We start from the raw sequence: 11,230 nt of genomic DNA on the forward strand, positions 1-11,230 counted from the left end.
AACAAGGTCTCTTTGCCGCGTTGGCAGCACCATTCTGCAGGTCTCCCTGTGGAGGTGCTGCTCAGCGACTGCTTTCTGTCCTGGCACTACGTCCTTTGGAACAGCGGCTGCACGTTGGCACTGTGGAGCCGCGCTCCAGGACACCAAAGCGATGCAGCAGAGGATCAGTACGGCAGTGGTGTTTAAGGTGGCAAGGCAAGGGCAAATTACCGTGTTGGGGGCACCTTTCTGGAGGTCCCCACGTGTAGGAATTAAGTTGATATTTCCGTAAGTCCTCATAAAGCCCGCTGGATTATTTTTGGTGGGCTTCAGCTACAGAATGAGCAGTGAGAAGAGTGGGAGCAAGGTGCTCACAAGTGGGCTTTGTTACCCTTAGCAGGCACCAGAAGGTTCCCTGAAGCTGCTGATTGTTCTGGGAGAGTTGAGCTTGGAGAGAGAGGAAGGTGTGCAGGGAGTTGCCTTCATTTTATCGTGTTTTGCTGAGATGAAAAGCATGAGTTGAATTTGGCTTTGCTTTGGGAAGAAAGGAGTTTTGGTTTTGTTGGAGTGCTGGGGTCTACTGATGTCCATGGGCTTCTCCTTGGCTTCTCCTCCGCTTGCTGCCTTGAGCCCTCGCTGTGCTTATGAGGGAGAGTTTAGTGGTTCCTTCTTCCTTGAGGTCTAAGAACAACAGCACGGCAGAGAAAGGAGGTAAGGAGATGCGGAAGGAGATTGCCTGCTGCCCTTAGAGTGCTATGGAGAAAGCAAGTTGTCTCTTTTCTGAAGGTCTTAAAGCTCTGAAGAATTAGTTTGACCTGGCATGACGGGAATGGTATGGAATAAGGGGTGGACACTGTCCTGGTTTTGGCTGGGCTAGAATTGATTCTCTTCCCTGTGGCTGGCGCAGTGCTGTGTTCTGGCTTGGTTCTGGGAAGCACGCTGGTAGCGCACCGATGTTTTAGCTGTCGCTCAGTAGCCCTTCGGCTGAGCAAAGGACTTTGCAGTCTCTCCTGCTCTGCCAGTGAGGAGGGGCACGGGAAGCCATGAGGAAGCAGAGTCAGGACACCTGACCCAAGGCAGCCAGAGGGGTATTCCATAGCAGAGCACGTCATGGCCAGTATAGAAAGTGGGGGGAGTCAGCCGGGAGGCGCAGGTCGCCGCTCGGGTCAGGTTGGTTATCGCTGAGCGCGTGCCGAGCAGTTGCATTGCGCATCAGTGCTGGTTCGTGTTTCTCTTTTCCCTGCCTAGACGTAGAGGAGCAAAGTTTGTTGGAGAGCTGTTCATAGCGATGAGATTTGAGCTTTTGTCTTGGTGCTGCAGGTTTGGTTTTTAACTTGTTGTCGTGATTTTGTTCTTGGGGCTGAGGGACCGGGGAGCGGCCGAGGGGAGCGGCGGGGCTGGGGGAGCGGGGAGGCGCTGCGGGCCCGGCGGGCTCCGGCGATGCTGCAGGTGCGGCTGTGCCGAGGCGGTGGCGGGGCCGGGGCCGGCGGACAGCGCGGGCTGAAGCCGGTCCCGTGCCGGGCGGCGCTCGGGCCGGTGTCGCTCCCCAGGGCGGGCCGACGGGGCCGGGCGTTGCCCGGCGGCCGCTGGAGCGCGAGTGGCCAGTGCGTCCGTTGTCGGGGAGCGCCATGGAGGGCCAGCGGCTGCCCGCTGCTCTCAACCCCAGCCATTTCCCGGCCAAGCTCTGGGAGCTGGTGAACAGCCCGCGCTGCGGCTCCGTGCGCTGGGATGCCCGCGGCGAGGGGCTGCTCATCGACCAGCGGCTCTTCGAGCGAGAGCTGCTGGGCGCGGAGGCGGCCGGCGACGGGGCGGCGCTGGACGGCGAGGTCTTTAAGACCAGGAACTTCGCCAGCTTCATCCGCCAGCTGAACCTCTATGGGTTCCGCAAGCTGGGGCCGGGGCCCGGGCCCCTGCAGGACCCGGCGGGGGGCGATGGCGGCAGCTCCGCCGGGGCTCTGCTCCATTTCTACAGCCCCCATTTCCGCCGCGACCGCCCCGAGCTCCTCGTAAACCTCAAGCGCCTGACGAGGGCCAACAAGGCGAAGCTGGCGGCCGGCCTGGAGCTGCCCAGCCGCCCGGCACAGCGCTCCCAGCTCCCGCCCTCGACGCTCGGCGAGGCTGCCAGGCCCGGTGAGCTGGGGTGGCCCCGGGCTGCGGGGCCCCGAGAAGCACTGGGTGCTGCGGGGTTTCTAGATCGGCACCCCCGCAGGCAGCAGGCTTGCCTGACCTTGCTGGCGGCCGCTCAGCTCCGCCACTGCGGGAAAGCCGTTGTTGTTCATGCAGGGAGATGGGCTGCCGGCAGGCACGGGGAGCGAGGTTCGCGTGTGGTTCCGTCTGCCCCTCGGCTGCAAGACAGCCTCCGTCGGGGGCTGCAGTAACAACACCCTCACCCTGGCTCTGTGGAGCTGGCACAGCCCTACCAGATGGACGTTCCTTCTCCTTGAAGGGTTGCTCCATAAGCTGTCGTTAAATCTGTGTGAAGCGATGGGTAACCGTGTGAGGGCAAGTACCATTTCATGAAACCGTAACTGACCGAGAGACGAAACCAGGGAAGATGAAAGGGAATATCTTGGAAGTAACAAAACGGCAAAGTCTGAGCTTTTTTACACTCAACCGGTTGAGCTACCTGGAAAAAAGCTGGCTTTGGTTTTGTTTTCCTTGACAAACTGAAGGACTTGTGATCAAGTGCTCTCAGAGTCACGTTTAGGATTTGGACATTGCCCCTGCCTTGGCTGCCCCTGTGCTGTCCGCACTGGAGTTCGGTAGAGCCCCGCTTCACCCTTCCCCCTTTATTTTACCTTACTGCCTGATGTAACGCGCTGCACTTCCTAAACGGCTTGTGCCGGTTTGGTCAGCTCCTGCGCATTTTGATTTCTAATAGCGCATTTCTAAGTAGGGATCACTTGCTCCTGAGGGTTTCAGGAGACTGAATGCTCCAGAGATGGCTGTGTGTTGGCACAGCACTGGTGTTCCTGTGTGTTCAGGTGGTAGTGCTGCAGCAGTTACTGTATGTTTAGGTGTAAGAATAGAGTCTGTTTCTGGATGAAGAATATCGGAGCAAAGGTGGTCTTCCCAGGGAACGTTGTGGAGCCTTGGCTCCTCATCCTGCCTTTCAGGGCCAGTGAAAACTCCTTCCCTTAGTCCTTGTTTCCCTTTGTTTTGCAGGACTGGTGACTGCAGGAGAGGCTCCTCAACCTTGTCATCCAGACAGCTGCTTTCCGCCCTCCAGCACAGCCGCCTCATGCCAGGAGCCCCCTGCTTTCCAGGCAGCGACTTCCCAGCAGCCTCCGGTCCCTTCCAGACCATGGCAGGGTTCTGTTGCGTGGCTGCCATGGCACGGGGCTCTCCCAGCTTTCCCAGGCCAGGGGGCTCCCTTTCCCGTCCTCCACAAGTGTTGCACGGAGGTCACGTACACTCTCCAGACCGTGTGCTCACTTCTGCCGCTTCAGCGAGGGGCTCCAGCCGGTGCTGCCCTTCCAGAACGGGGCAGCTGCGCGTCTCCAGGGCAGTGCTTGCAAGGCCGGGATCCAACGGGTACGGCAAAAGTTCTCCGCTTGCTGCTCGAGAAGTTCCTGCCAAGCGATGCATGAAATGTTTTCCGCCAGTGCTCTGTCACTGCGTGTGTATCTGACGCGTGTGCTCGCAAAGAGATGTGTGTTCCCTGTCCGTATACTTGCAACCAGCCTGTGACAGAATGTGCTTTAGCCGCTCATTTCTTCTGGTTCTGATGAGATGAACTGTATCAGAGACAGGAGAGCTTAGAAATGCCTTCTCTGCAATGAGCAGGGAAGGACAAAAGCGTGTGGGTGAAGCAGGTGTGTGTGGAATCTTGATTCAGCTGGAGCACTTGAAGTATTACAAAAGAATTGGCCCCTTTGCCAGCCGAGCCCATCAGTGGGATTTCCACAGGTGCAGTTTTTCTTGCTGTTAGATCAGGCACTGCTGCAGCTGGCAAAAAAAAACCAAGAAAAGGTGGTGTGAGTGCAAACCGTTCTTTCTGAGCACCCTTCTGCACTTCAGACCCGGTCAGAATCGCTCACCAGTCTGGGCTGCTACACGGTTGCCTGTGTTCTCGTCCCCTTGATGTACAGGCATTACAGCGCGTTTGATTCACGAGCTGCTTTCACTATAAGCTCTACTAAGTGCAAGAGTTGTGCAATTTCTACTTTACTCGTAGCTTTTTATAGCCTATGGTGAGGACGTTACGTTTTACACCTGCCTCCTGTTTCACAAGCGCTTTTTCCCTTTGGGTTCTTCCTTTTCTTCTCTTAGAAACTAGGCTCTTTGTACTACATGTTTGTTTCCTTAGGATCACTCCAGCAGGTTACAGCCAATCTCTCCTTTGCTCTCTCGCCCTGTTTTTACAGTAGCCCTTTAGGTTTCTTTGGTGGTTTTCTTGCCTTTGTCAACATCCTTTGGCGTTCCCAGGGAGTGAAGCCCAGGTATCATTCGATTTTTGGCACAATCCAGAACTGTAATATGTTTGCAGGTCACAGGGTGTTCTTCTGAAAGATGTCCAGATTTCATCCTAAGGTTGCCCAGAACGAGCTTTTGAGGTAACAGGAGTCAGACACGTGTCTCGTGCTGCTGTGGAAGGATGTCCACGAGCTCGCTCCCTGTTGTTTAGCTCTTGTGTTTGTTGCTCCAAAATGGACAAAAGTTCCTCTGATCACGTGGCCGCCTCAAGTCACACTTGTACCATTTAATTACTGTGAACATTGGCCTAGATTTGATTTCATGGGGGATTTCTCTCTCGCCCAGAAGGACTGCAGATTTTAAAGATTCTCTGTCCTGCCAGTAGTGCCTTTCCTTGTAAGTTCTCTCTGCGTGGCACCAAAACCTGAGACCCGCAGAAACTGCTTCATCTACAGAGCTGCTTTTTGGAATAAGATCCCATTTTCATTCCAGTGTGTGTGCGTGAACATGCATGCCCTTCCTGTCTGAATCCCCTTTCTGTGGCGTGTTGTGTTGAGACAGTCAAGCAGCCAAATCAAAAAAAAGGTGATATTAAGATAGAGAGGAGTGAATATGAAGATTCCGTGTGTGTTGGTTAATTCTGCAATGCGTATGTTGGATCTGTGTCTACATACTTTAGAAGAAATATGTTTTAAGGTGGAGAACTCAGTCTTACAATCGGCGGGGAGGTCATAATCCATTTCAGGGAGTTGGCTTACAGAGCGGTTACTGCAGTGTTTAATGCAAGTAAGCAACAGAACTGTACACCCTGGGCACCAGTTCTGGCAGTCTGATCCCTGTGTTTGAATTTTGCAGGCACCCCGCAGTGTTCACCCCCTGCCCAGGGAGGTCTTCTGACTGTCAGCGCCAGTGCTGCTGCTGCGGCGTCCACCGACTTCGTCTTTGTGCAGGTGAGTGCAGCGCACAGAGAGCAGGGGGAAGGGAGGAGACCCCATGCATGGACCGCAGGGTTCTGGGTTCTTGCGGCAGGAAGGAGAGAAGTTTGAGACTGGATCTGCTTTCGAAAGGGAAAGTAACGTGGTTTGCCAATGGCCATTTGAAAGCACCGCTTTGAAACACGAAAGGGGCAGTGCTGTAATGCAGGTGAGGTTTCAGGGCAGCGGGATTGCGGGTGTCCTCATCGGCAGAGTGTTCTTTTCCTCGAAAAGTGTTATGTTTGACTTCACCATAATTCGCTTTAGTTCACGAGTCTCCGTTTATCTTTGAAGAAAGTCCTTGCCTGCACAAAATGGGATTCTTTAATGTTATGATACTGGGAATCAGCTCCACTTCTGTGTCCCAGACAACTTGTGGCAGTCCTGAGTTTCATTGGATGCGTGAGAAGAACCAAGTTGACTTTTGGAGTTGGCCCCAGCTCAGAGCTATCCTATCCTATCCTATCCTATCCTATCCTATCCTATCCTATCCTATCCTATCCTATCCTATCCTATCCTATCACTGGAGAGCTCCAGTGCTACCTGTCAATGCTTTCTAGAATTCTGGTGGAAACTGCACCTTATTGGGTGGCCTGGCTTATGAAATAGTAAAAGAACCTCAGTAAAAATGCCAGGGCTTCCTTTCGCATTCCAGCAGCTTGGAGATACTTTTTTCCTCAGAGGGAATAAGCAAAGCAAGCTCTGCTGGTGTGTGCTGAAAAAGGGTTGACCTGCACAGTCCTCAGAAGCAGTAAAGCCATCAGCCCTGACTCAAAACGGTTGTGATTTTTTGATCTGGAAATTCCCTGTGTTTTGTTTCTCGCAGAGTCCTGAATTGCAGCCACCTTCTGCAGCTGAATGCCTGCCTTCTGATGGGGCACATCATGCATTGGAGGACGAGAAGTTGCCGGAATTAAGCTACGAAGATGTCTTTCAGTTTCTCGAGGAGATGTATGCATCGCAGAGCGCTGATGTAGTGACACCGGAGCCTGCAGAAAGCTGGGATGGAGAGCTGTTGGAAAGCTACATCAATGCGGCCATAGAAAGCGCTGCTGCTGCTGAAACAGCACAAGACTCTGTGAGCACACAGGGAGCCCCTGAAGAACAGCTGGATCAAAACCCAGCTCAGTCATCTGAAATGTTTGCTGTGGATGAGCTGTTCAGTGCAGAGCAAGTAAGTGCTAAATGGAGGTAAAACTCCCCAGGAAACTATTGAGTGGTCTTTGGGTTTATTTCATTTGTTGGTGTGTTTATTTAAAGGAGAATGAGAGTGTTAAATGTGGATCTGCGAGGGAAGAGAGAGAGCTCACTTCAGGAAGCGAGGCAGTGAAGAAAGCTGCGGAAGAGCCAGGGTCCTCTGCAAAACCTCCGTGCAGGAAGAGAAGACACAGCTCACAGCAGGGTAAGTCCCTGCTAAGAGAGCCTGCCTTTTTTGGAGGTGGCCAAGACAGCTGCTCTGAAACTCTTGCGGCAAGGGGAGATCACAAGAGCTGAGTTATTGTCTGCAGTGTTAAGTACCTCACTGGGCCTTCAGTTCAACTCTTGCACTCGTAGGAGCTCTCGGCGTACTTGCCGACACGCTTCTATACGTAAGCTGGTGGTGAGGACTCCTAGGTGGACCAGGGAATAAATTCTCTCAGTCAATAAACGCTGAAGTTTTGGGAGTTGTGTCAGAGCCCTGCATGTCACAGTACACAGCAGTGAGATGCAGGCTGTGGGTATGTTTGCTGGAGGGTGAGAGTGCCACAAAGGGAACTCCGACTAATGAGGTGACTGTTGACGTAAGAGGGGAAAACCCCACCACGCTGCCCAAGTGAGTGCCCGAGCGCAACCTTTGTGGCTCAGATCACTAAATAAATGTCACAGCAGCCTGCTGATACGTGTGCTGCAACACAGGAGAAAAACACGCTCAGATTTTCAAGTCGCAGGCCGCCTTTGGCCAGATTGGACTGTCCCTGATGGCAGCAGAGGTGCTGTGCGTGCTGCCAGCTGAGCCGTAGGCAAAGCCTGCCACTTCCTCGGTGGTGTTTGCTTCCTAGATCCCCAGGAGCCGGAAGGTGGAGCCTGTAAGCGGGGCTGCTTCTGGAGGAAGACGGCGGAGTGAGGAGCGTGTGAACCCGTGGAGCGGCTGGCGGCTGGTTCCCTCCTGCGAGTCCGGCAGCAGCGCTCGGCACAGAGCTGGAGCCTGGGTTCAGGGTCAAACCTCTTCTGTTCTGTTTCCTAACTCTTATGTCCTTGATAGCTCTATTCCTCAATTTATGTGTTATTTCTAGCTTTATTCCTAAATCTGTATGTTATTTATAGCGTTATTTATAACTTAATAAGTTATTTATAGCTTTAGTCATAAATTTATATCTTATTTATAGCTTTAGTCATAGATTTGAATCTTATTTCGAGCTTTATTCCTAAATTTGTATGTTATTTATAGCGTTATTTATAAATTAATCTTTTATTTATAGCTTTAGTCATAAATTTATATCTTATTTATAGCTTTAGTCATAGATTTGTAGCTTATTTATAGCTTTAGTCCTAAATTTTTATCTTTATTTATAGCTTTAGTCATAGATTTGAATCTTATTTCTAGCTTTATTCCTAAATTTGTATGTTATTTATAGCGTTATTTATAAACTAATATGTTATTTATAGCTTTAGTCATAAATTTATATCTAATTTATAGCTTTAGTTATAAATTTGTATATTATTTATAGCTTTAGTCATAGATTTGAATCTCATTTATAGCTTTATTCATAGTTTTGAATCTTATTTGTAGCTTTAGTCATATATTTATATCTTATTTATAGCTTCAGTCATAGATTTGAATCTTATTTCTAGCTTTATTCCTAAATTTGTATGTTATTTATAGCGTTATTTATAAATTAATATGTAATTTATAGCTTTATTTCTAAATTTATATCTCATTTATAGCTTTATTCATAGTTTTGAATCTTATTTGTAGCTTTAGTCATAGATTTGTATCTTATTTATAGCTTTAGTCATAAATTTATATCTTATTTATAGCTTTAGTCATAGATTTGAATCTTATTTATAGCTTTATTCCTAAACCTGTGTTATTTATAGCGTTATTTATAAATTAATATGTTATTTATAGCTTTAGTCATAAATTTGTATCTTATTTATAGCTTTAGTCATACATTTGAATCTTATTTCTAGCTTTATTCCTAAATTTGTATGTTATTTATAGCGTTATTTATAAATTGATATGTTATTTCTAGCTTTATTCCTAAATTTATATTTTATTTATCGCTTTAGTCATAAATTTATATCTTATTTATAGCTTTAGTCATAGATTTGAATCTTATTTCTAGCTTTATTCCTAAATTTGTATGTTATTTATAGCGTTATTTATAAATTAATGTTATTTATAGCTTTAATCATAAATTTATATCTTATTTATAGCTTTATTCCTAAATTTGTATGTTATTTATAGAGTTATATATAAATTAATATGTTATTTATAGCTTTAGTCATAAATTTATATCCTATTTATAGCTTTAGTCATAGATTTGAATCTTATTTATAGCTTTAGTCATAAATTTATATCTAATTTATAGCTTTAGTCATAAATTTGTATGTTATTTATAGCTTTCTTCAGAAATGTATATGTTATTTATAGTTTTATTCATAGTTTTGAATCTTATTTATAGCTTTAGTCATACATTAATATCTTCTTTATAGCTTTAGTCATAAATTTGTATGTTATTTATAACTTTAGTCATAAATTTATATCTTATTTATAGCTTTATTCCTAAGTTTGTATGTTATTTATAGCGTTATTTATAAATTAATATGTTATTTATAGCTTTAATCATAAATTTATATCTTATTTATAGCTTTATTCCTAAATTTGTATGTTATTTATAGAGTTATATATAAATTAATATGTTATTTATAGCTTTAGTCATTAATTTATATCCTATTTATAGCTTTAGTCATAGATTTGAATCTTATTTATAGCTTTAGTCATAAATTTATATCTAATTTATAGCTTTAGTCATAAATTTGTATGTTATTTATAGCTTTCTTCAGAAATTTATATGTTATTTATAGCTTTATTCATAGTTTTGAATCTTATTTATAGCTTTAGTCATACATTAATATCTTCTTTATAGCTTTAGTCATAAATTTGTATGTTATTTATAACTTTAGTCATAAATTTATATCTTATTTATAGCTTTATTCATAAATGTGTGTCTTATTTATAGCTTTCTTCAAAAATTTCTCTTATTTTTAGCTTTATTCATAATTTTATGCTATTTATAGCTTTATTAATGAATTTATATGTTCTTTATAGCTTAATTCATAAATTTATATCTTATTTGTAGCTTTATTCATAATTTTATGATATTTATAGCTTTATTAATAATTTTATGATACTTATAGCTTTATTAATGACTTTATAGCTTTATTCATAAATTTGTATTTTATTTATAGCCTTCATAAATTTTTATGGTATCTATAGCTTTAGAAATAATTTTATGTTATTTATAGCCTTCATAAATTTTTATGTTCTTTATTGCTTTATTCTTTTTTTCTGTTATTTATAGCTTTATGTATAAATTTATTTCTTCTTTATAGCTGTATTCATAAATTTGTATCTTATTTATAGCTTTATTCATAAATTTAAATGATATTTATAGCTTTAGTAATGACTTTATAGCTTTATTCATAAATTTGTCTTTTATTTATATCCTTCATAATTTTTTATGTTATTTGTAGCTTTATTCATAAATTTATATGATATTTATAGCTTTAGAAATAATTTGGATCTTATTTATGGCTTTCTTCAGAAATTTATATCTTTATTTTTAGCTTTCTTCAGAAATGTACATCTTATTTATAGCTTTATTCCTAATTTAATGATATTTATAGCCCTATTAATGAACTTACATGTTCTTGAGAGCTTTATTCATAAATTTGTATGTTATTTATAGCCTTCATAAATGTTTATGTTATTTATAGCTTTCTTCATAATTTTATGATATTTGTAGCTTTATTAATGAATTTGTTATTTATAGCCTTCATAAATTTTTATGTTATTTATAGCTTTATTCTTTTTTGTTATTTATAGCTTTGTTTCTAAATTTATATTTTATTTGTCGCTTTATTCATAATTTTATGATATTTATAGCTTTATTAATGAATTTATATGTTCTTTATAGCTTTCTTCAGAAATTTTTATGTTATTTATAGCTTTCTTCAGAAATTTATATCTTATTTATAGCATTAGTAATAAATTTGTATTTTATTTTTAGCTTTCTTCAGAAATGTATATCTTATTTATAGCTTTATTCACAGTTTTATGATATTTATAGCTTTATTAATGATTTTATGTTATTTATAGCCTTCATAAATTTTTATGTTATTTATTGTTTTATTTTTTTTTCTGTTATTTAGAGCTTTATATATAAATTTATTTCTTATTTATAGCTGTTTTCATAAATTTATATCTTATTTATAGCTTTATTCATAAATTTAAATGATGTTTATAGCTTTAGTATTGACTTTATAGCTTTATTCATAAATTTGTCTTTTATTTATATCCTTCATAAATTTTTATGTTATTTATAGCTTTATTCATAAATTTATATGGTATTTATAGCTTTAGAAATAATTTGGATCTTATTTATGGCTTTCTTCAGAAATTTATATCTTTATTTTTAGCTTTTTTCAGGAATTTACATCTTATTTATAGCTTTATTCATAATTTAATGGTATTTATAGCTCTATTAATGAATTTATATGTTCTTGAGAGCTTTATTCATAAATTTCTATGTTATTTATAGCCTTCATAAATGTTTGTTATTTATAGCTTTATTCATAAATTTAAATGGTATTTATAG

The 11,230-nt window shown here is 42.7% G+C and overlaps 1 protein-coding gene across 1 annotated transcript; it reads left to right on the forward strand.

The window, feature by feature from the left end:
* Window positions 1-1,607: 1,607 nt before the first annotated feature.
* Window positions 1,608-7,473, forward strand: LOC133275200 (heat shock factor protein 5-like). Its single transcript, XM_061465057.1, has 7 exons — window positions 1,608-2,109; window positions 3,145-3,524; window positions 4,888-4,890; window positions 5,262-5,345; window positions 6,196-6,543; window positions 6,630-6,771; window positions 7,409-7,473. Exons 1-7 carry the CDS (start codon window positions 1,608-1,610, stop codon window positions 7,471-7,473), a joined length of 1,524 nt encoding a protein of 507 aa, XP_061321041.1.
* Window positions 7,474-11,230: the final 3,757 nt, after the last annotated feature.

The sequence above is a fragment of the Pezoporus flaviventris genome, unplaced genomic scaffold (assembly GCF_033815535.1).
Source record: "Pezoporus flaviventris isolate CSIRO_AGI_PZ_B2104156 unplaced genomic scaffold, CSIRO_AGI_Pfla_v1 ptg000037l, whole genome shotgun sequence".
NCBI lineage: Eukaryota > Metazoa > Chordata > Aves > Psittaciformes > Psittacidae > Pezoporus > Pezoporus flaviventris.

Coding starts and splice junctions, on each gene's coding strand:
- LOC133275200 (XM_061465057.1), top strand. CDS start 1,608: ATGGAGGGCCAGCGGCTGCCCGCTGCTCTCAACCCCAGCCATTTCCCG. Junction 2,110..3,144: donor CGGCGAGGCTGCCAGGCCCG/GTGAGCTGGGGT, acceptor TTTGTTTTGCAG/GACTGGTGACTGCAGGAGAG. Junction 6,544..6,629: donor AGCTGTTCAGTGCAGAGCAA/GTAAGTGCTAAA, acceptor GTTTATTTAAAG/GAGAATGAGAGTGTTAAATG.